The sequence below is a fragment of the Heliangelus exortis genome, chromosome 2 (assembly GCF_036169615.1).
Source record: "Heliangelus exortis chromosome 2, bHelExo1.hap1, whole genome shotgun sequence".
In the NCBI taxonomy this organism is placed as follows: domain Eukaryota; kingdom Metazoa; phylum Chordata; class Aves; order Apodiformes; family Trochilidae; genus Heliangelus; species Heliangelus exortis.
Genome location: NC_092423.1, coordinates 2,043,227 through 2,067,909, shown reverse-complemented (window position 1 = coordinate 2,067,909; position 24,683 = coordinate 2,043,227). Strand labels below are relative to the sequence as shown.

General features: G+C 44.9%; 1 protein-coding gene across 1 annotated transcript; it reads left to right on the top strand.

The window, feature by feature from the left end:
• Window positions 1-15: 15 nt before the first annotated feature.
• On the top strand, window positions 16-24,179 carry SNAP47 (synaptosome associated protein 47). The gene is made up of 5 exons (XM_071734526.1): window positions 16-583; window positions 3,122-3,606; window positions 8,546-8,676; window positions 21,552-21,717; window positions 21,796-24,179. Exons 1-4 carry the CDS (start codon window positions 87-89, stop codon window positions 21,696-21,698), a joined length of 1,260 nt encoding a protein of 419 aa, XP_071590627.1. The 5' UTR covers window positions 16-86; the 3' UTR covers window positions 21,699-21,717; window positions 21,796-24,179.
• The last annotated feature ends 504 nt before the right edge of the window (window positions 24,180-24,683 follow it).

The window sequence follows — 24,683 nt, the reverse complement described above, 5'->3', positions numbered from 1 at the left end:
TTCATTTTTTTTTTTTTTCTATTCTAGTCTCTCCTGGTAGCTTTGAGAGTGTTGCTCTTGAAGAGGAGGCTGTGGCAGGTGAGCTGATGAACGAGGACATCCGTATCCACACCTGGCCTTGCTCTTACTACTTGGACACCAGCAAACAATGGGTCTCTGGCAGACTCCTCTTGACTCCTGTTGCAATCAAATTCACAGCTGACAAGACTGGAGAGCTTTTGGTCGACTTCCACCTCTCCAGCATCAGTGACATCAAAAAGGAATCTTCCAATTTAATCTTCAGCTCCCTTACCATCTTGGACAAGAACACCAAGCACTGGTTCAGTTCCCTGCAACCCAACCGAAATGTGGTGTTTAACATCCTGGAGCACTTCTGGAGGGAGCAGCTGCTCTCAAGCCAAGGGGCAGGGGCAGAAGCTGCAGCTTTGCAACCAACAAAAGGAAAAGAACTGACAGGGTTGTTGTCTGGCTCCCAGAAACGTTTGGAGGACACAGCCAAAGTGCTGCATTACCAGGGTGAGCAGTTTGACAACATCATGAGAGGACTCAACAAGATTGAAGGGGACATGGATGTAGCAGACAGGTAAAGTTCTGGAGCATCCTAAACAGTAGTTGTGGGGTTGTGCTGTTTATGCTTGAGATTCACTGTAGGAAGCTAAATTGTTGCACTGAAAGTTGAAGCTCCTGGTGGTTTTTTGGGGATCCAGTTTTTGTTAGTTGTTTATTTCTGTGCAATACTTGAAGTTTTTTGTGTGTTATTTGTACCCATCCTCTGCCCTTCCAATAACTTTTCAAGCCCTGTATCAACCACAACTTCCAGAAATGGTAGAAGTCTCCAAAATATCAACAAGCTCTAAGTTTTGAGAGAACAGCCAACTAGCTGGGGGAAAGACAGGTGAATTAATGTCCCCACTAAAGGACAAAGTATGGCACTGACATTCTTATTAAATGTCCTAGAACATCCACAAAAGAAAAATTCTGGAAATTGGCTTTGGTTAATATTTCCAGGCCTAGACTCTCCTGTTTTGCTCTTCCCCAGCAAACCCAACCACACTTCTACTTTTCAGGTCCTTTTCAAAGGCAAAGTTAAATATGGCAGGCTGGCAGCTTACTTGGAGGCTGTTTCCTAGGGCTAAGAATTAATCTGCCAATTAATCTTAACTTCAAGTAGGTTCTGCTCCTTTCCCTGTGTGAGAAAGTCAGCTCTGGAGTCTGCTTTTTGCCTGGGAAATCTGTGTGATTGAAGGCTTTAGATTTGTCCTTTCCTTCACAAGAACTTCCCAGCTCACACATCCCAGAATGATCCCAGAATGATCCCAGAATCCCAGAGTGGTTTGGGTTGGAAGGGACCTTCAGGACCATCGAGTTCCAACCCCTCTGCATGGGCAGGGACACCTCCCACCAAACCAGGTTGTTCCAAGCCCCATCCCACCTGGACTTGAACACTTCCAAGGATGGGGCAGCCACAACTTCCCTGGACACCATGTTCCAGTGTCTCACCACCCTCAAATTAAAGATTTTTTTTTCTGCTGGGCTTTTCAGCCTTAATTTTTCACTCTTAGTGTTCTAACTACCCAAGGATAATTGAGAATGGAAATTTGGGAATGGGGTCAAATCAAAAGGTAGCATCAGACTCTGGATCTGGGGTATGGAGGAGCACAAAAAGGCAGCAGTGGTGATGGTCAGTGTGGAAACCTTGAGGTAAAAGGCAGGGTTAGCTGAAAAACAGATGGATGTGGGTTGGCCTGAATAAATCCAGTTGGAAATTGGATTTCTTACATCAAACCAGTGAGATTCTGGGATGGAAATGAAGAATGGATGTAGCTTTTCATCTGATGTACTTAGGTTGACTTTCTGGTTTTGCAGATGGGGGACTTTTCTTGCAGTCCTCACCTCCTTTGCTTTCCCTGTATGCACATGTATATTTTTTTTCAGGTAGATGTTTGCAAGCACATGGTGCTCCATGAGCAAAAGGCCAGTTGAAGACTGGCTAAAATGTTCTTCCAATGCTTTCCTGTTCAAAATGAGGTAGAAAAAGCTTCAGATGAGTCCAGTTCTGGGCCCCTCAGTTTAGGAAGGAGATTGAGGTGCTGGAGAAGGTCCAAAGGAGGCAACTGGGCTGGTGAAGGGATCCAGCACAGATCCTATGAGGAGACTCCCTCAGTTAGTTCTGAATCTATCCCACAAATACTTCAGTGTCAGGAGGTTTGTTGGGCTGATCCCAACGGGATGAGGTTCAACATTCCAAGTGCCGGGTCCTGCACTTTGGCCACAACAACCCCATGGGAGCTCCAGGCTGGGCACAGAGTGGCAGAAAGGGAGCTGGGAGTCTGGATTGCCAGGAAGCTGAAGAGGAAGGCAGCAGTGTGCCCAGGTGGCCAAGAAGGCCAATGGCATCCTGGGCTGGCTCAGGAACAGCGTGGCCAGCAGGTCCAGGGAAGGGATTCTGCCCCTGTGCTCAGCCCTGGGGAGGCCACAGCTTGAGTCCTGTGTCCAGTTCTGGGCCCCTCAGCTCAGGAAGGAGATTGAGGTGCTGGAGCAGGTCCAGAGAAGAGCAAGGAGGCTGGGAAGGGATCCAGCACAAGTCCTGTGAGGAAGGGCTGAGGGAGCTGGGGGTGTTGAGGCTGGAGAAGAGGAGGCTCAGGGGAGACCTCATCACTCTCTCCAACTCCCTGAAAGGAGGTTGGAGCCAGGGGGGGGTTGGGCTCTTTTCCCAGGCAACTCTCAGCAAGACAAGAGGGCACAAGAGGTCTCAAGTTGTGCCAGGGGAGGTTTAGGTTGGACATTAGAAAGAATTTCTTTCTGGAGAGGGTGCTCAGCCATTGGAATGGGCTGCCCAGGGAAGGGGTGGATTCTCCATCCCTGGAGATATTTCAAAAGAGCCTGGATGTGGCACTCAGTGCCATGGGCTGGGAACCACGGGGGGAGTGGATCAAGGGTTGGACTTGATGATCTCTGAGGTCCCTTCCAACCCAGCCCATTCTAGGATTCTATGAAAAGGCTCCTGGTAAGCTGTGAGTCAGTTTCAGGAGTGAAAAAAGGATTCAGGATTAAATCTTTGTGGGGCAGCACGACCCTCCTAGAAGCTTTCCCTCTTCTAACCCTCTCTTTTCTCTGCTAGGTTGTTGACTGAGCTTGAATCTCCTTCTTGGTGGCCATTTAGCAGCAAACTCTGGAAAGGACCCTTGGAAAACAAGCCAAAGGAAACTGCCACAGTTTCCGATTCGAAGAACCAGGAAGGAATCATAATTAGAATTCCAGTTATTATCACCCACAGAACAGACTCAAATGTCAAGCCAGGAAAACTCACTCTTTTCACTTCTGGCTTGGAAATCAGTGACTGCAATTCTCAGGTCATTCACAGGTTTGAAGCCAAAGAGGTGGATGATATCAGGGTCCATACACCCTATGAAATCAGCATCCGGCAGAGATTTATTGGGAAACCTGACACCTCTTACAAGCTCCTCTCAGCAAAGATGCCAGAAGCAATCCCCATCTTGGAGATGCAGTTTAGCAAGAAGATACAGTTTTTAGAAGATGCCCTCGGGTTTCTTGGAGCCAGGAAATCTCCTCAGGGAGACTTGGGCACCTCCATTTGGCAAGCAGGTATGTGACAAAGGAATTAAGGCATCTCCAAGTGGTAACCCTGGCACCAGCAACTTACAAATGGTTTTCAAACTCAGAATAATGTATAATATTTACAGGGTAAATCTTCTCCCTCCCCCTGCCCCAACAGTGAGACCACACTGCTGATGAAACACAAGAAATAATTGCTAAGTGACTTCAGACCTGGCTCTTTTTTACTCTCATTGGATTTCCCTTCTCCAACCACCTCAGCAAAACCTGTGACTGTGGATGGTGAAGCTGAGTGTCCCCAGGAGAGGGACAGGAGATTCCTGACAGCTGGAACATGCCAGACCCTCTTTAACATTGTGCTCTCAGCTGGTGTTGTCACTAACTTCACACCACTCTGTAAAAGGATTAACTTAATTTGAGTTTCAGCTCCTGGCCTGTGTTTTAACTCCAGTGTCAGTCTTTTTCCACTGGTCACCAGCTCAGTATTGTGCCTGTGGAGAAGGGTCATGAGAAAGCCATTCTTCTCTCCTGACTGCATGCTCCAGACTCCTCTGTCATTGCTATTTTTTTTCCTTCAGCAGTTTCTTGCTGGAAGCATATTTCTATAAAACCTGTCACTCAGTTAACTGTAGAAAGTTTGAAGCCAAATTTCCAGTCCTGTGAGTTTTTGAGTAACATGTGGGATAAACATCATGTTGATTTTCATCTCCTGAAATTTAGAATTTTGTTATTTAAGTTCAGGTGTTTGGATTTGGGAGATTTGAAGTTTCAGCTTAGGTGAATGCATAGTTTAAGGAGTAAAACACTGTGGAGACTGAAACCATTTCATAACAATCAGAATGCCATTCCTTACTACTGTTACTTCTAAAATTCCAGGGAGGGTTGGTTTTTTTGTGTTTATGTAATCCAACCCTGGATTCATTTGGAGAGCTGGTGAGTTTTAGTCTGTTAGGAATTTCTTTCTATCAACATACCTGAATCTTCTTTTTCTGATTGTTAGTGAGAAAATTCTTTGGGTTTCTTATCAGCTGAGTGCTACCATGTGCTAATTATTTCAATAAAACCCAGAAATAAATTAAAAAAAAAATTATTTTCAATAAAATTTGTTCTTCACTGAGAAGAACAAATCAGTGGATGGATTTACTGCCTGCATATTAAAATCAGGTAGAAAATTGATACAATAAAACAATAGTTTAACCTATTTCTGTGCAGCAAGCTAAAACTGGACCTCAGCAGAGAGGATACTGTCATGTTGTTGACAAGTCATTAAGAGCCATAGCTTGGAAAAGCTGGTTAATTTTTAAGGAAATAAAAATCTTGGGCATCTGGCACTAAAATGTCAGCACAACAACTTGGAGGAAAAACAACCTGCTGGTTTCTTAAGCACTGAGTTATTCCAGCAAATTGGTGTTCAGTTCCTGATGGTCTTAAGGCTGGTTACATAAAATAATTGGTTATACAGCCCTCCTGTGCTTCAGTTCCCACTGCTTTGCTCTGTTTGCATCTGAGTCAGTGAGTCAAGGATATTGCTCTTCTCCCCCCACCTGCATCTGCACTGTTTAATTTGGAAATCTCAGTAAAGAAAACTGGAGGCTATGGAAATCCTGACTTCTCCCAGCTCCACCAAAACCCTTGTTTGTTCCTTCCTTGGAATCTGTCACCATCTGTCTTCTGTCACAAGGTGGCAGTCATGGACTGTGCTTTAACCTATTTTTTTTTTTTTTTTTTTTTTTTCCATGGCAGCTCTCATGGTGGAAATACTGATTTTTAATTTTTATTACTTTTTTTTTTTTTTTTTAATTTAGCCAGGAGGGGGAAAAGTCTGTGTTATGCCTGCCTGCCTCTGTCTACACATAAAACACAAATCTTTTCAGGGAGTGCATACTGAGTTAGAGACTTAGAGGAGAAATATTCTTGCAGCAGAGGTACATCTGTCTCTAACTGGTTTGTAGCATTTTTTGCCCTCTGTGGTGCAGCTCAGAGATGTGAACATTTCCACAACTATCAGTCTCAGTTGGGTCCTGTCTGTTTTTATCACTCCTGCCTTAAAGTTCTGCATGCTGCACATTTGTTAGAAGTAAATAAATAAAAAAAAAATTACAAAACCAAAAAAAAACCCACCCCTCATCTTTCCTAAAAGTTTTTGGCTTGATTCCAGCTAGAAGAGGAATTTATGAAGAGTTTTATACACACCAGATTATCTGAAAGTATTTTTAGCTGCTTTGCATGTCTTTTCTGGCTTTTTTTATTATTTTTCTTTCTTTGGGGGGACCAAACCACATGGGTGTACAAATGCTCAGGACAAAGGAGTGAGCTATGTTTTGCAAGAGAACTTTTTTTGGATCAAGCAGGTCCTTTCCTAACCAAAAACATCCTCAATAATATCTGAGAACAGCCCCCCAGGATTTAAAAAGTGCAAGAAAACCTACTGTGCCTCTTCCATGCAACAACCTAGGGCAGAGCTGTCTCAATCTTATAGCTGAGGACTCATTCTTGATTTAATTTTATTTTTTTATCCTTTCTGAAGCTCCCAAATTCTCCTCCTGACCCCTGCAGCTGAGTGTTCTTATTATTAGGAATTTCCAGCACTTTGTTCAGAGGTTTGGTGGCTTCTGGTCCTCATGTGGTGACAACAAATCTCACAGTCCAACTGGGTGTAAAAAAACCCAAAAAGAAACAAAATTTACACCCTGTGTTCCTGCCTTTCTGTTCAATTCTCTCTCCCTTTTTTTTTAAACTAGAAAACTGCAGGGAAACACCAAATCCCCTTCCTCATCCCATTCTTTTTTTGTGCATCTTTGTCCTGTCCCCCCCTCCCCTCCCCTTTTTTCTCCTCAGCCAGAATTAATGGAGTGGAAGGGATGGATTTCTTGGTTTTATTGAAATAATTAGCACATGGTGACACTCAGCTGATAAGAAACCCAAAGAATTTGCTCTGGCTCTTTGCTGCCATAGGGAGCTCTCTCATTCCCTCCTGACTTTGTCTCCTGAGAGGGACCATGACAGTAATTTACCAGCAGCAGCATTTTTCAGTGCCTGGTTCTTAACCCCTCTGAAAAAAAAAAGGCCCATTTGGCCCAGGGTAACACAAGCACACTGAATGCTTTGCTTGTCTTCAATCTTGATGGTGTCTGAGTCCAGTGACTCTCAGGCTGATAAGCAAATAATTCCAGGGATTATGAGTTTTGCAGTAATTACTTGAGAAGGGATTTAGGGTTTGGGGCTTTGGGTTGAGCTTTTGTCTCCCTTTTCACTGGGAAGTAATGCTATCCAGAGCACTGGGGGTACACCAGGAGTTGGCCAGCCAGCTGGGCACCAGCTCTGGGAGCTGCCAGGCAGCTCTGGCACCTGACCTGCTTTCTGTCCCCATCTCCCCAAGAGCTGCTGCTCTTATTCAGCCTGACCTCAGTTCCTGGCAGGGTTATGGAGCAGCTCATCCTCAGTGGAACCACACAGCACCTGCAGGATGGGCAAGGGATCAGACCCAGCCAGCATGGGGTTAGGAAGGGCAGGTCCTGTCTGACCAACCTGAGCTCCTTTTATCATCAGGTGACCGGCCTGGTGGATGAGGGGAAGGCTGTGGATGTGCTCTACCTGGACTTCAGCAAGGCCTTTGACACCGTCTCCCAGAGGATTCTCCTGAAAAAGCTGTCAGGCCACAGCTTGGACAGGGGCATCTGTGCTGGGTTAGGAACTGGCTGGAGGGCCGGGCCCAGAGAGTGGTGCTGAACGGGGCTGCATCAAAATGGCGGCCGTGGTGTCCCCCAGGGATCAGTGTTGGGCCCAGTGCTGTTCAATATCCTTATTGATGATTGAGATGAGGGGATTGAGTCCATCATCAGCAAATTTGCAGATGACACTAAGCTGGGGGGAGTGTGGATCAGCTGGAAGGCAGGAGGGCTCTGCAGAGGGACCTGGACAGACTGGAGAGTTGGGATGTTCCCAACGGGATGATATTTCATGGTCTCAAGTTGTGCCAGGGGAGGTTTAGGTTGGACATTAGAAAGAATTTCTTTCTGGAGAGGGTGATCAGCCATTGGAATGGGCTGCCCAGGGAAGGGGTGGATTCTCCATCCCTGGAGATATTTCAAAAGAGCCTGGATGTGGCACTCAGTGCCATGGGCTGGGAACTGCAGCGGGAGTGGATCAAGGGTTGGACTTGATGAGCTCTGAGGTCCCTTCCAACCCAGCCCATTCTATGATTCTCCTGGCTCCTCCTTGTGCTCACAGGTGCTGGCTTGGCTTCTTTCTTAGGTCCCTCTTGAGGTGGGAGGGATTTGGGGATGTTTGAAGCTCCTCTGGGTGTCAGAATTTTTTATAAGCACTTTTCTTTGCATCCCATCCCTGCTACCCTCCTGGGCAGGATCAGATATCAGATAAAATATCAGATAAGAGCTGGAAGAGGAGCTGATAATATATGATAATATATATGAATGATAATATGTATGAATATTAATAACATTATTAATAATAAGCTGATAATATATATGAATAAAGGGCAGACAAGGGGTTGAGCCCACACTGCTTAGCTGGGGGTGGCTGTTGGCATCCTTCTCCTTCAGGGGGTTTGCTAAGTTGATCCTTGGGCTCTGATCCTGATCCACCACTTTGAAAAAAAACTTGAATTCAAAGAACCTCAAGACTTCAAAACTTGAATTCAAAAGAGAGAAGAAAGCAGCAGGTGGAGAATGATCATGGATGTGATTGAGGGGGAGGGTGTTGCTGCTGCTTTTTCAGCTGAATCCCCAACCTGAACCAGATGCAACCTATAGGGCCAGGCTCTTTTCAGCAGTGTCCAGGGACAGGACAAGGGACAGTGGCCACAAAGTGGGACACAGGAGGTTCAACCTAGTGCTTCTCCTCTCCCAGGCTGCTCTGGGGAAAAGCAGAGATCAGAGATTTGATAGGGGAATTGACCCTCCCCAGGGGTACAGGATCTGGAAATCTGACCATGGGAATTCTTTTGCAGCCACAGGATTCCTGGGAGGAGTGGTGCAGCCCAGCTCCCCAGTGGGAAGCAGAGAGGGGATGGACAGTGACCACGTTCAGCTGCAGAAGCATCAGAAGGTCTCCCAGGAAGAAGCAAAAGAGCTTAAACAGGTATAAGTTGGGGTGACTTGGAGAAGAGTTGTTTCACTCCCTCCCTGATGTGTTTTCATCATCAGAAACATAGTTCTGGTACAAAATATTCCTCTACCCATATGCACATGGCCATATTTTAAAAACTAATCAATCCTGTGACCAATAAGTTTGTGTTTTGAACTATTTTCAACAAATCAGGATTATCAGAAAAATATATTAAAAGAGAGGTTTTTAAGCCAAGGAGAATCCTTAACCATAACCTGTTTTTTTTTCTGAAGATGAAGAAGCTGAACAGTTAAATATTTTTCTGCTTTCTTTATGTTTTCCTTGTCCTATCACATTCTTTTTAATAAGGAGCAGCAGTTCTATTTCAGAAACATCCACAAAGCTGAACCAAAGTGTTTTATAAGCACAGAGAACCTGTAGTTAGGACTTAAATATGCACTCCAGCAAATTAACAAAAGGGGAAATAGGTTGAAGTTTTTACTAGAAAAGAAATATTTATTTAAAGTAATCCAGTTTCATAGTGTTCCTCTAAATAACTCTTGAAGGAATTTCTCCTGTGGCTGATGGTCAAAACTTCTAGTGAAGAATCCCTCTTTGTAGTATGTTGTTGATCTGAACCAGTGAACTAACTGGAAAAGCATGGAGTTTTAGTGGTTTTTCCATGAAAATAGGTTTACTCCTGATGGTCACAGTCCCATCAGATAGAACTGAAGACTGAACTTTACCTTTTTGTTTGTTTTTTTTTTTCTCTCTAGCATCTTTTTGTTATTCCATCTGTGATAGCATCATGTGAACTCTGCTAATTCTATTGCCTCTTAGCCCTGCAGTTTTCCAGCTCCCTCCTTTTATTTTCCTGTTGGGGATTAGAATGCAACAACTTCTCTTTTAGCTTGAGTGCAATTGAGAGTCAGAAGCTCTTAGTAGTGACCCCAGTGGCTAAAAATGAAACCTTTATGGAGGAAAAAAACTTATGTATCAAAATGAACCACAAGACATTGGCTTGAACTTTGCAGAAGGTCAACTTCAGAGTTTGCTGAAATTTTCTTTGCTGGATGATGGACTAGAAACAGTGTTCAGTGGGCAGTGTTCTTTAAAACAAAACACTTTCAAGATTAACTAGAGCTCTGAAGACAGTCCTGGTATTTATTTATTTATACAACACCCAGCCAAGAATTTTTAAGCCAGTTAATGATTTGGGGCAAGCTTGTGGGGTGGTGAGAGAACCTGAATGCCAAACTGACAGGCCATGAATTGGCCTGATTTTTTCCCAATAATTACTGAGCACCTGTTTCCTCAGAGTCAGACCTCTTTAATCATCATTCCATTCATTAATAATTTTAAGGTACATGCTGTGATTCCTATAAAATCCCAGTTCCTTTTCCTCACTAGGACACACACCATCATTCAGAAAATAAGCATTTTCTGTAGCAGCTTTGACCTTTTTGAAGGTTTTAAGGGCAAGTATTTCTCAATCATAGTTAGAACAAATAGCAGCAATCTATTATTCATGCATGCATACACTTTGTACCCCTGTTATGTATCCAGAAGGGCTGGCTGTTCCTTCCTGAAATGGCAGCTTTTCAGCTCTGTAATTGTGATTTGTAGCCTGAGCCAGAAGAGATAAGTTCAGTAGGAAGAGGGTGATTCTCCCCCTCTGCTCTGCTCTGCTGAGCCCCCCCCTGCAGTGCTGGGTCCAGTTCTGGAGTCCCCAGCATCAGAAGGACACAGAGCTCCTGGAAGGTGTCCAGAGCAGAGCCACTGAAATGCTCAGAGGGCTGAGCAGCTCCCTGGGAAGCCAGGCTGAGGGATTGGGGTTGTTCAGCCTGGAGAAGAGGAGGCTCCCAGGTGAGCTCAGAGCAACCTTCCAATATCTGAAGGGGCTCCAAGAAAGCTGGGGGAGGGCTTTGGACACGGGGGGGTAGGGAGAGGACAAGGGAAATGGGTTAAAACTTGGAGAGAAAGGGGAGATTGAGGTTGGACATCTGGAAGAAATTCTTTTTAATTTGAGGGAGCCTCTGGTTGCCCAGGTTGCCCAAGGAAGCTGTGGCTGCCCCATCCCTGAAAATGTTGAAGAACAGGTTGGATGGGGCTTGGAGCACCCTGGGCTGTGGGAGGGGTCCCTGACCATGCAGGGGGTTGGAACTGGATGACCTTTAAGGTCCCTTCCACACCAGCAATTCTCTGATTCTCTGATAAAATTGAATTCTTTCCTCCATAAACCTCAGGATCATACAGCTTGGGAAGAGGACAAGGGAAATGGGTTAAAAATTGAAGAGGGGAGATTGAGGTTGGACATGGGGAAGAAATTCTTTAATTTGAGGGTGGAGAGACCCAGGAACAGGTTGCCCAAGGAATTTGTGGCTGCCCCATTCCTGGAAATGTTGAAGCCCAGGTTGAATGGGGTTTGGAGCACCCTGGGCTGTGGGAGGTGTCCCTGACCATGCAGGGGTTTGGAACTGGATGAGCTCTCAGGTCCTTTCCAAACCAAACCATTCTATGATTCTATGACTGTGTGAAGGGTTGTTGGTTATGGATTCCTCTTGAAGACACTGCTACACCTCACAAAAAAGCCTCTCTGGGAATTGCTTCCTCAGGGCTGGCTCTTGACAGTTGAACACCAACCTTCTGTTGGTGTTTGGTATTATCCAAGTGGTTGGCTGTGACTGGAGAAGCAGAAGAAATGTAGGTTCCATCAAATCTTGTGAATTGGGGGATAGATTCTCAGCTTGTATTGTCTGGTGTCTCTTGGAGTTGTCCAAAAACTGCTTTATTTCCTTGCTGTGAAGGGAAGAGCTCAGGACCTTTGGCTTCTGTTAGGAGAGGATGTGGTGAAGCTTACAGGGGAAGTGTAAAGATGTGGGAGTGAAGGAAAGCTTGATTTAAGGGAGAGTTCAACTAAAAAAAAAATCAATTCTGAAAGGTGTGGAGGTTGGGGGTGAATTCTCAAGGGGTTCAAGGGCAGCACCATGGTAAACACCACAGAATGACCTTGGTTGGAGAGGAGTTTAGGATCATCAAGGCCAAGCATTAATTTCTGGTAATGAAGCCCTGAAAGCATCAAGATAGAAGTCTGAAAAGGGCATCTGAGCAAGGCAGTTTATCTGAGGTACATCAAGGCTTTCTCTAAGGTTTTATTTGCCATTTTCAGTCATTTTTGTAGGTGAGAAGTGAGTTAAGTCAGAGATTTAGAGGAAGGTTTGGGTAAGAAGCAACCTCATCCTGTTCCAACCTCCCTGTCATGGGCAGGGACCCCTCCCCCAGCCCAGGGTGCTCCAAGCCCCATCCAACCTTCAACACTTCCAGGGATGGGGCAGCCACAACTTCTCTGGGCAGCCTTGCCCAGTGTCTCACCACCTTCCCAGCAAAGAATTTCTTCCTAAGATCTCATCTCAACCTCCCCTCTTCCAGAATGAAACTCTGCCCCCTTGTCCTATCACTTGTAAAAAGTCCATCTCTAGCTTTCCTCTCTCCATCAAGTCCCTAAATAGAATCCAGGGTAGGAAACCAGGAGCTTTGTCTCATATCTCTCTGGGTGCCCTTAAGCAGTTGGTCATGAGCTGGTTTGTGGGGTGCTCCTTGTGCTTTTTGCTGCTTTGCCCTTTTTTCTCCAACCCTGCCTCACCAGGGAGCAGGATGGGGAGTCCCATACTTTAAGTTTAGTCTCCAGTAAGGACTAATTTATTGATGCAGTTGCCTTCAGAAAGCATCTTTGCACTGCTTCAGTTCAGCTTCCACTTTGGGAATGAAGAGGATGATGGGCAGGGAAGTTGAGCTTCAGGGAAGTTATGGAAGTGTTGAAAGCCAGGTTGGATGGGGCTTGGAGCTACCTGAACCTAATGGGTGGTGTCCACCATGCCAGAGGGTTGGATCTGGATGATTTTTAAGGTCCCTTCCAACTCAAAGCATTCACTGATTCTCTGGTTAATGACATTTGCAAAGCATTTAGGGAGGAAAGGGGGAAAGAGTTTGGAGTGCTAAGCAGTAACATGCATTAGGATCAGTGCTCCTTGTGGCACCAGACTTCCATGAATGAATTAAAGGTGTTTGAGGTCATTATATTGATAATTTCAGTGTTTTTCTGAGCAGTTTCCTCTCTTGAAGATTATCTTTTTTTGTTCTTGGACTATCTGTAAGGTGAGGACTTTTGTTTTGAAGAAAAAAAAACCAAACCAAAATCACAAAGCTCAGAAGAGTTCAGCTCTGTCCCCTTGTTACTTGTGGTGTGGGTAAATCCAGCAGAACTTTTGATGCTGGAAAAATAAGAGGAATTAGTGATGAGGAGACAAAGAGTTGTCACTCTTCTTTTCTCCTCAAAGTGCTTTGAGTACTAACAAGAGATGTTCTGCAACAAGAATTGTTGGATGATCCTAAATTCCTCCTTTTAGAAATGGAAGCCCTGAACCTCTGCAGTTGCAATTGGGTTGCCTGAGTGAAGGACCTCAGCAGAACTTCATGAAGGGACATTTTTGGTAAAAAAAAACCCAGGTTTTTGGGGCAGTGTGAGCTCTGTTTCTTTGCTGGGCTACAGAGATGGAGAGAAAGAAGCCAACCAAGTTCCTGTGGTCTCTGGCTTCAGCCTCTGCCTCCTGCCTGGCTGTGGCTGACATAATGGCACAGGGTGTGGGAGGGGATATGATAATATTAGTTTAAGGGCTGTGGTGGAAGGGGGGGGAGGGGAATTCACTCAATTTGAATTTATTTTGCCAAACCCAGTGCTTTTTAATTTCCGAAACTCTTCCTGCCAAAGGACTGGAGCCCTGAAATTTACTGTCTGCTGATCACATATGCTGTGAAGACAGAGATAGAGTTAAGGAAGTTAATTCTGTAACATCTGGGGGGAAAAAAAAAAATACCAAAACACATCCCACTGCATGTTTTGGTTGCTTTCTCAATGGCTTCTTGGGTCTAGATGGTTCCATTTCAGTCTTTCACTGCTCTCAGTGTTTATTTACCCTTTTATCATCTCCTCAGCTCAGGAAATCACAACTGTTAGGTCAGAGAAAAAGTGTTTTGTTGAGGGAATCGTTTATTCCAAGTGCTAAATATCAACTTTGCTCATAGGATGGCCTTGTTCCATGGCTTGTAGCAATCAGCAGGCAACAGATCCTAACAGACACATGTAATATCCATGGATTCATTTTTTGGAAGGCACAAGATGTGGAGAGAACTGAGGGCCTCACAACTAACACTCTGTATTTACTTGCATGTAAATGAAGTATTTAAAGGTACCAAAAATAAAAAGTGGTAATTAAGCTTAGTGGAGCTGCTTGAATATTTTTTTTTCCAGATAAGGCCAATGATATTTTAGTCATACCATGAATGCTTAGTATTCCCTGAAATAAAATCAGAATTTTGTAGCAGTCCAAGAAGAAATAATGGGAGAAATCACCCACTGAGAATCACTGGCTCAACAGAACTGAAGCTTTAAAATTTACTTTTTTGTGCTTCAGGTACCAGGGACATTCTGGCCTTTCCAACTCTCCTTGCTAGAAGAGGCAGCTCCATTTTCTAGAGCAGGAGGAAGCACAATTTCTAATGCCTGGTGTAGAGTTTGGGTGTTCAGACACTCAGGTGTAACTCTGGAGCAAGCAGAAGCAACATCTGTGCTTTGTGTAGCTCCAGGCAGGTGCTGATAGGAGCAATTGCAACCAGGAAAGATGCTAAAACAACCTCAGTCCATAGATTCTATGGCAAGCTACACTTTTTTTTCATGAGGTGGTGCCAAATGTCTTCCAATAAATTGTGTTGCAGTGGTTTAAGATGCTTTTGCTCTCTGTCTCCCTGCCCATCTCCAGTAGGAGAGGCCATGGAGAAGCCTCTTGATATTTTCAGTGTAAATTCACTCCACTTAATCCCTCTTGTAGCTTTGGTCTTGGAACGTGACTGTGAATGGGAATATTTTAGTTGTTGTTCCCCCCTTCTTGCTCTCCTGCAATGCACAGAGGTGATGCAACTTAAATCATGGCAAATTCTTGCTGTCAGAACCTCTGTTTGCACCCCAGTCCAGAGCACTGCAGATGTCTTTATTTCTTAGGAAGAGGTGAATTTGACTGGAGAAGCTGCCCTCAAAAGCCATTTCTGGTTATTCTGGCACCCAGACCTCAGCTGACAACAGAGTGGATCTCAGGGAGGATTTCAGGGAGTTGAAACCACAACTGACAATTATTTCCTGCACAATGACACTTTCTGTGTTTTATTTTTGCTGCTGGATACTTGGTGTGTTGAGCTGGTTGATGACATTTCACAAGCTGGAGGTGAATTTTGTTGTTATGGTGGCATCTGAGGACCCAAACCAAACTGAGGTCTCCACTGTAAGAACTTTAGGATACAATCTGGATAAAAATCTCTTTGGACAGGGTGTGACACTTTGAAGTTAGGTTTTTAGGCAGTGTAGAAAGAGGATAAAATAATGCTCAGTTCTGAGCAGGTTCCTGGGCTGGGAGTCCTCTCCTGTCATCTGGAGAGTTGGGCTGATCCCAAGGGGATGAGGTTCAACATTCCAAGTGCCGGGTCCTGCACTTTGGCCACAACAACCCCATGGGGAGCTCCAGGCTGGGCACAGAGTGGCAGAAAGGGAGCTGGGAGTCTGGATTGCCAGGAAGCTGAAGAGGAGGCAGCAATGTGCCCAGGTGGCCAAGAAGGCCAATGGCATCCTGGGCTGGCTGAGGAACAGCGTGGCCAGCAGGTCCAGGGAAGGGATTCTGCCCCTGTGCTCAGCCCTGGGGAGGCCACAGCTTGAGTCCTGGGTCCAGTTCTGGGCCCCTGAGCTCAGGAAGGAGATTGAGGTGCTGGAGCAGGTCCAGAGAAGAGCAAGGAGGCTGGGAAGGGATCCAGCACAAGTCCTGGGAGGAAGGGCTGAGGGAGCTGGGGGTGTTGAGGCTGGAGAAGAGGAGGCTCAGGGGAGACCTCATCACTCTCTCCAACTCCCTGAAAGGAGGTTGGAGCCAGGGGGGGGTTGGGCTCTTTTCCCAGGCAACTCTCAGCAAGACAAGAGGGCACAAGAGGTCTCAAGTTGTGCCAGGGGAGGTTTAGGTTGGACATTAGAAAGAATTTCTTTCTGGAGAGGGTGCTCAGCCATTGGAATGGGCTGCCCAGGGAAGGGGTGGATTCTCCATCCCTGGAGATATTTCCAAAGAGCCTGGATGTGGCACTCAGTGCCATGGGCTGGGAACTGCAGCGGGAGTGGATCAAGGGTTGGACTTGATGAGCTCTGAGGTCCCTTCCAACCCAGCCAATTCTATGATTCTATGATCCCATTTGTGTCCATGTTGTGACTGTTCCCAGCTCAGCTGCTTTCTCAGCTCTCCCTAGAGCCAGAGCAGAGTAGTTTGGTGTAGTAGTGAGGTTGGTCAAAGGTTGGACTGGATCATCTTGGAGGTCTCTTCCAACCTAAACATTCTTTGATTCTGTGAGAGGAGTGGGCAGTGGTAGAAGACCTCCTGAAGCAGAAACAGAGCAGGTGAATCCTGACCTCAGCTGCATCACCCAGGTCCCTGTGGTCTGGGAACCAGAACTTGGGGTGGGGAGGTTGGATGGACATCTCTGCTCCCAGTGAGAATCACAGAAAATTAGGGGTTAGATGGGACCTCAAAAGATCATCCAGTCCAACCCTCCCTTGCCAGAGCAGGATCACCCGGGTCAGGGCACACAGAACACATCCAGGGGGAGTTTGAATCTCTCCAGAGAAGGAGACTCCAAAACCTCCCTGGGCAGCCTGGTCCAGGGCTCCATCACCCTCACAGAAAAGAGGTTTTTCCTTCTGTTTACATGGAACCTCCCATGCTCCAGTTTACACCCATCACCCCTTGTCCTGTCCTTGGACATCACTGAGAGGAGCCTGGCCCCATCCTCCTGGCACTCACCCCTTATATATTGATAGATATTAAGAGCTCACCCTCACTCTCCTCTTCTCCAACCTGCAGAGCCCCTCAGCTCCCTCAGCCTTTCCTCTTCATGTTCCCAAAGCATTTCAGGGATGGATCCTGCTCTATAATCCTGATGGGATAAGCAGCCCAACAGCCAGAACTATATCACAGAATTGTAGAAAATTAGGGGTTGGAAGGGACCTCAAAAGATCTTCTAGTCCAAACCCCCCCTGCCAGAGCAGGGTCACCTCCAGCAGTCCCACAGAACACATCCAGGGGGGCTTTGGATGTCTCCAGAGAAGGAGACTCCACAACCTCCCTGGGCAGCCTGGGCTGTGCTCTGTCACCCTCCCAGGGAAAAAATTCTTCCTTCTGTTTATCCAGAACCAGCCATGCTCCAGTTTATAACCATTGCCCCTTGTCCTGTTGTTGGTCACCCCTGAGAAAAGCTTTCCTGCATCCTCCTGGCACTCACCCCTTCCATATTTATAAAGATGAAGAGCTCAGCCCTCAGTCTCCTCCAGGCTGCAGAGCCCCTCAGCTCCCTCAGCCTTTCCTCACCAGGAGATGTTCCACTCCTTCAGCATCTTGCTCACTCTGCTCTGGGCTCTCTCCAGCACTTCCCTGTCCTTCTGGAGCTGAGGGGCCCAGAACTGGACACAAGATTCCAGATGTGGCCTCACCAGGGCAGAGCAGAGGGGCAGGAAAACCTCTCTCAACCTCCTGACCACCCCCTCCTGATGCCCCCCAGGTGCCATTGGGCTTCTTGGCCACCAGTACACATTGTTGGCTCCTGAGCTTCCTTCCATCCCCCAGCACCCCCAGGGCCCTTTCCCCTTCACGGCTCTCCAGCAGCTCAGTCCCCACCCTATACTGGTTCTTGGGGTTGTACTTTCCCAGCTACAAGACTCTTGTTATAATTCATTAAATTTCTCCCAGCCCAGCTCTCCAGCCTCTCCAGGTCTAACTCTGCTGTAGCTGAACACTTGACTCAGGATGGCTCTGGAGAGGAGCAACAAATTTCCTGCCTTGGTTTTGACCAAGCAAGAACTGTGTGTGTGGGACTAGTGGAGAACTTGCCTGAAGGTGCACAGAAAAATCTGTGGCAAAAATCTGAGGAGAAATCAGACTTTCCAAATTATAAACCTGCATCCATCTGAAACTGGCTCAATGGGAGGTTGAGCAGGGCTGGAGGAAATGTACCTTAAAAATACCTCTTTGCTGGGGTGGTACCTGCTGGTTGGCTTTGGGTAACAGAGAGAATTTCACCTTGAGTTTTCATGCCTTGCTTCACCATCCCAATTATCTGCTGGCATGGAAGGTCCCCACTGCTCTGAGCAGCTGACAGAACCAGAGCAGTGATAACTCCATGTCTTGCCATCATTTTGCTTTGCAAAAATAGTGACCAGCTTTGGCCAGGCTTCAAAATCCTGGAACTCTTTCCAGCAAGCTCTGTGGGCAGTGCTGGAGAAGCATCTTAACCATTTTAGGTCTCATTGTATGAGTAGCAGCACTCAACTTGAACTGCTGAAGATGCAGACAGACAAAGGGGTAAGGGATTTATTACCAGACTTTTAGGCAAACAGAATTAAGAGATGAAACTGACCCACCTGCCTTTTTTTTTTGTGTGTGTGAGTAACCACATCATCATCTCCTGCTGTGTTTCAAGGCAGAGTTTAGTTGGCAGGTGAACTGAGCAGAGCCCTGTAACCAACTTGAGTTTCCATTTTACTGCTTTCATATATTCAGAGCTTCTCTGTTCTCAACAATTGTGTTTTTTTTTTTAATGTTTTAAATATTAAACATGCTCTCATGACTGTGAAGCCTACCAAAACCAATCTGCTTTGAAACTCTCAAGCTGTTTTTCGTGGTAAACCTGGGCCTTTCTTGGCACAGTTTTGATTTACCAATAAATGGGATCCCAATTTATTTCCCAATAAATTGGATTTCACCAAACTGAGGTGTGCTGGGTGAGGACACAGCTGAGGAGAGCTGAGCTTCCCAGCTGCTGAGGGTGCTTTGTGATAAACCAAAAGTGTGTTTTATCTTGTAGCAGAAGGTGTTGAATGGCATCACTCTTGAGCATTCTTCAAGCCATGGTCTAGAAAGCAGCAGCAGCTGCTGCTTTTTTTCCACTGTGCTGGAAACCAAATTTTAGGTTGGTTTTGGATAATAATTCTAGTAAACTTACTGAAAATATGTCATCCTGGGTCCTCTTCAGTCATCTGCAAATGGCCAAGCACCCAAGTACTGAAGGACTGAGGTCTCTTCTGTAAATTATATTCTTAAGAAGAATTAAAAGTTTATTGGAGTCTTCTCTCAGCTGAACACCGAAGCTGGCTCTGCTTTTAGTTGGGTGCAGTGGAGCAGAAGACCCAGAGATCTTTTCCTTTATGACTGGTAGGAGTCATTTCATATGGTACTTTTTTATTTTATGTATCTATAGGTATATTTGTGTACATCAAATATATGCAGAAGCAGCTCAAAGGAATGACTGAGGGGGAACCACCTCTGAGCTTCCCATTTCCAAGTAGTAAAGTTGCTTCCTCAGGAGAACCAAGACCTTAATTCAGACCCATGTCCTTAATCATGCACATGATAGACCTCCTTGTGTCATTTTTCTTTTTTTGGTGCTTATCCCACACTCATCTATCACCTCCAGTTTGGGAAATTCAGCCTGGCTTTCCTGTGATGGTGCAAGAACCTGAAGTGTTTCATTTGGGATAGAAGCAGAGGGGGTTTTAGTTTGTAGTTTTACTAAGAGCAGGAAAAAAAAAAAAAAAAAAAAAAAAAAAAGGTAGATTAAGCTTGATCCATGGTTTGCTTTGTGTTTTTGCTTTGGCAGCCAAATTGCAAAACCAGTTATTCACACAGCCATATTTCTAGCTGCTTGTGATTTATGGAAAGAGCTGAAAGATATTTTATGAGATAAATCTCACTGCTGTGGCAGACATCCAGCTTTAGTCAGAGCATTTTGTCTGCATCAAATTCCCCTGCCATTCCTGCTGGATGTGATATTCCTCACTGCTTTGCTGAGCTGCAAACAATGAGGCTGCTGGGGAATTCAACCCCACGTGTGGATAAAAAGGGGCTGCTGATGTTTCACAGCAGCTTTCTGGGAGCTGAAAACAAGAAAAGAGAGTTTGCAAACATGTAGAGAGTACAATTTTTTTTCCCAAAAGCCATAGATTTTGGAGTGACCTGCCCTAGGTTTGGTCCTGCTTTGGTAGGGCTCTATATGATCTTCAGAGGTCCCTCCCAACCCCTTGACATTCTGGGATTTTGATTTTTTACACAAGCTGCAGTTCTGGTAGCTTCAGTAGCATCACCTGGATGTTGCTGTACCACAGGAGTTGATGCTGTGGGATAGTGCTGGGATAATTTCTTTTCTTGGAGACTGGTTTTTTTGCCATCAGTTGGATAAACTGCTCTTATTAAGCACTCATCCTGAGGGCATCCTCATGGACTCATCTGTGGATGCCTAAGGAAGCAGCTCATGTATCCAGCAGAGACAACCCTTTTAGGAGCTGAAGGGACTGAGAAGATGGATTTCCAGCCTGGAGGATGTGGTGCATCCAATCTTCCTCTGCTACATCCAAGGGAAAGCAACTGAGGCTTTCCTAGCAGGCAGGTGCTTTCAGCTGATGCTTAAGGGAGTGGCCACAAGAGGGAAGAAAAGACAATGATACCACTCTTACCTTGGACCCAGTGTCATGGGGGAAGGAATTAAGAGAGAATTTTCTTGTGTTGTTTGCATCCCTGCTCTTGGTTGTGTGAACTGGAGTTAAGGAAGCCCCAAATGTCACTGCAGGGGGTTGTTGTTGTTCTGGATGTCTCTCAACCTTAAGAATGCTCCAGCCTGGCTTTTTTTCTTCTTTCACCTCAGAAGCTTCTGCCCTGTTTGGAGCACTTGAGGCTTGTTCAGACAACAGGGTCTCCTCCCAGTCTTGCAGTAGCTCTGGGGGTTTGCTTACAGTTTCACACATGAACAGTAATTTGCTAAGTATAGTGTAAACTGGTTGATGTGTAACCTGATGCTTGCAGCCTGGAATAGAGCTGCAGCCTCTGCATCTGTTGTTGCTCATCTTGGGTACAGCCTGAGCCCCTTTGGCCACCTTGACATCTGTTTCATTCCACACCACTCTGGAGTCCCTTTCAAATTATTTGTTTGATTGCCCAAGTCTCACTTTTCTACTTCAGGCCCACCCAGTGACACTTCTTCTTTCTGCAGTGGATTGTAGTAAAAAAAAAAAAAAATGTTTTCTGCCCTTGAACCTGATCCCTGCCTAACCTTGGGGTGTCCTCAGCCATGTGATCCCCTTCTGGCTTTGCACCAGCTCTCCATGTGGCAAACATCTTAGCACAAGCAGAGAAGGGCAAGGAGAGAACAGCAGAGCCAGCAAGATGATGTTTACATTAAGTTTTATTTCTAATTAACACCACCCCCACCCCCCATAACCCTCACATTTCATATTTGTTTTCTCTGCTTTTTGCTTCACTCATAGAATCCCAGAATGTGAGGTGGGAAGGGACCTCCAGGCCCATCTGCTCCAACCCTTCTCATATTATTGTTGATCTGAGATGTCTCAGCACCCCTGGAGCTGAGACTTCCAACTTTCCCAAGTGGGGGAATCCACTCCTTCCCCTGGGAGACCATTCCAAGGTCTGACTGTCCTCAGGGGGAAAAATTTTCCTCTGGTGTCCACTGGGAATGTCCCCAGGAGCACCTTGTGCCCATTGCCCCTTGTCCTGTCCATGGGACTCCTTGGACACAGGGAGTCTCCAGCTGCTTCGGAGCCTCCTTTTTAAGTCCTGGAACAATTGTTTAGTTCATCTCATAATTTAATTCATCTCAGTTCAGCTTCTTGCAGGAAAACCTTTGTCTTTTCACCAGCACACTTCAGGGCAGACTCCACCAAATAATTCGGCGACGAGGAAACCGCTAATTGCCGGGGGGCTACCACAATTCTCAAAGAACCATCTGGTCAATGACTAAAAGCTCTCAGTATTTTCTTCTGACAGATACTCAAGAAACTGAAGGGCCTTGCCTTGGAGACAGAAGCTGAGCTGGAGAGGCAGGATGAAGCTCTGGATTCCATCACTACCTCCGTGGACCGCACGACGCTGAATATCGACAAACAGAACCGAAGGATCAAGAAACTCACGTAGCACCCACAGGAGGAGCCAGGTGTGGGGGGGTTTGGGGAGGAAGAGGAAGCCTGGGGAACTGTATTTTAATTTAATTTTTTTTTGTTTCTTTCTCAAGACTGTTTCTTTCATAGACTCTTGGATGGTGTGGGAGGTGTTTGCAGTCTTGTCTGGAATACCGCGCTGCTGCTGTTGTCGAATTCCTGGAGGTTTTGGAAAATGTTTGCAGACTTGGATGGTGTTTGAAGTTTCAGGAGTAAAAACTGGTTTAGGAGGGAAAAAAAAAAAAAAAAAAGATAGCTGAGACTGTGAAACAATTCATACAATTGTGGTGAAACAAGGATAGTGGATTCTTCACTACATAAAATCTGTAAATGTAAAGGGATGTGGTATCACCTGAATAACTTTTATGTGCTTTTTAATGTTGCTGCTTTTGAAAGTTTTCTTCTATTTTCCCTTTTTTTTTCTGCTCCAATGAAGAGCTGAAGGAGCAATGAACTGCATATGAGACTACTTTAGATGATTACAGCCTATTAATCCTCTCTCAAGGTCTTTCTTTTAAATAGTTATTAGCTGAACTGAGGGCCAGATGTCCAACTGCAAGTTATTGAGGCTTTTTATTCCTAAGTTAATGCAGAGGTGAGTAAATGTTCCTGATAAAACCTTGGGTTCCCTGAGCAAATATTTTTAATAGGTTTCAATCATGCTTTTAATGGACCCAGAAATTTTTAAGAGTAAAGAAGACTTAATGGCCACAGCTGTTGCCATGACCTGGGAAATCAAGAGAAGTTTAATTAATGTTCATCTATTGGTAGAGACATCTACTTAATAAGCAGTTGTTTTGCTTGCTTTTTTTTATTAGATAAATGTTTTGCTTACTTAAGTCACTTATAAAAAGTGTCAAATTTAAATACATGCTTCTGCTTTCCAAAAAGGGAATGTTGGTCTTTGATGATCATCTACACATTTTTGTGTGGGTTATTTTTTTTCCCCTTCCCCTTTAAGCTGCACACGTGGTGAAGGAATTGATTTTGGAGTGGAGAAAGTGATTTTTTTCATGGGGAATTCACCCATTCAGTTCTTGGAGTTTATAGAATCAGGACTTCACTGTTTGTAGCTCTCACTTGCCCAGAGTGCTTTTATAATTTTTGGTACCAGACTGTCATGGGGTGCAGTGTCCTCAGAGCTTCATCACCATATTGTTCTCTTCATGAGGTCCCTAAATACCCTGTTGGGGCTGGGCTGCCACATCTCTGATGGTTGTTAGTGGGAAATCTCTTCTCCTTTCACTTCCCTGTCCTTCATTTCCCAAAGATCTCCCTCCTGGTTGTCTCCAAATGGAATTTCCTGAGTTGTGTGGAGCATCATTTGGGTTTTTTGTGTCTGCTCCAGAGTCATAGGCTGAGGGAATCATGCTCAGAGCTGTAGACATCTGGACAGCATCTGCTAATTGTGGTACAGCCAGCTATCTTGTGGCTTTTATTTATTTGCACTGACTGGTGGGGAAGCATTTCAAGGCTTCTTGTTGACCTGGATTTCCTAAAATAAAAGGGAATCCTCTCAGTTGTTGTCTGATAGGATTTGTTGAGTTTACAATTTGCTCCATCAGGAGAGTGAAGAACTTTTCCCCCTCCCAAGTTACTTAATTCCATACAGGATTCTAGGTGATCCATGTGTCTATTCATCAATTCCTACAATTTCCCAGCTATTTCAGTTCAAAGCAGCTGCTGTCAAATATCTTTTTTTTTAAAGTGTTTTTATATTAAAAAGTTTCCTCTTGTATTGCTTTCAAATACAACACTATTGATGCAATATTTTTCAGCTAGTGAAGCTTTGAGCTGTTTGTTCCACTGATTGCTGCTGTAAAACTTTCCTCTTTCAGAGTCATTCAGTTTTCAAGATCTTCCTCTACCTTTTTTTGTAATACTTCATATTAGTTTGTTGGTCTTGGACTATTCCTGCACTGCAAGTTCTTAATTTACAACCTGAGTTGTTACTGGCATGCACTTTACTTCCTTGCTGAATATGGTAAATATATAATATACATACATTAAGTACTGTGTAATAAAATCTTGTCTGGGGTTGTCTTTTGTTTCTGATACCCAAATCTTGTTGTTTTACTGTGAAAAATGGAGCTATGTTTACACAACTCATTATTTCATTGATATAAAAATACACTTTGCACAAAATGTTTGTGGTAACACAACCTGGGAATGAATTTCTACACTGAATTAGTCCAAACCAGGATTGCCAAAATTAAATACTAATTACATGTCGTTTAGTTTAGCATTCTTTGTGCCATATTTTATATTGCTGTAATTTTTAGCACTGTTGCATCTGATTCAGTGTTTTGTGGTTTGTGTTTTGTCCATGCTGAAGCAAAAAATTGTAATATTATTTGTAAGAAGTGACTCATTCTGGAGTTCTGCATTAACTGAGTTTCATGTGCCCAGAGGACTTGAAATCTGTAATTTCTTCTTAGTAAATATCTTGGAATTGTGATTTTCTCTCTTTTATTCCCTCGGCTGAGACGTGGCAGTAAAAAATACTCAACCCCCTTTGTCATATTGTAGGATGGGATTTAATGTAACACTTCTTGTAAGGCTGGGGTTTAGGATAGATTAATATGTATGTGTAAAATGATACATATTATATATAATATATAAAATTAAAAATATTTTTTAAAAACAAGCCAAAAAAACCCAAACAAACAAAAAGGAAGATATTACCTGATGGATCATTATAATGTGAATATCAGGTATCCTCAGCTGGACAGCAGTGAAGGTGCACAGTGTTTGTGGCAGGTGGTTCTTGGTCCTGGAAACTGGCACAGGAGCTGCTCCATCCATTGGAGAATTTAGAATAGAATCCTAGAATTGGCTCAGGAATCTCAGGAAGGAGATTGAGGTGCTGGAGCAGGTCCAGAGAAGAGCAAGGAGGCTGGGAAGGGATCCAGCACAAGTCCTGTGAGGAAGGGCTGAGGGAGCTGGGGGTGTTGAGGCTGGA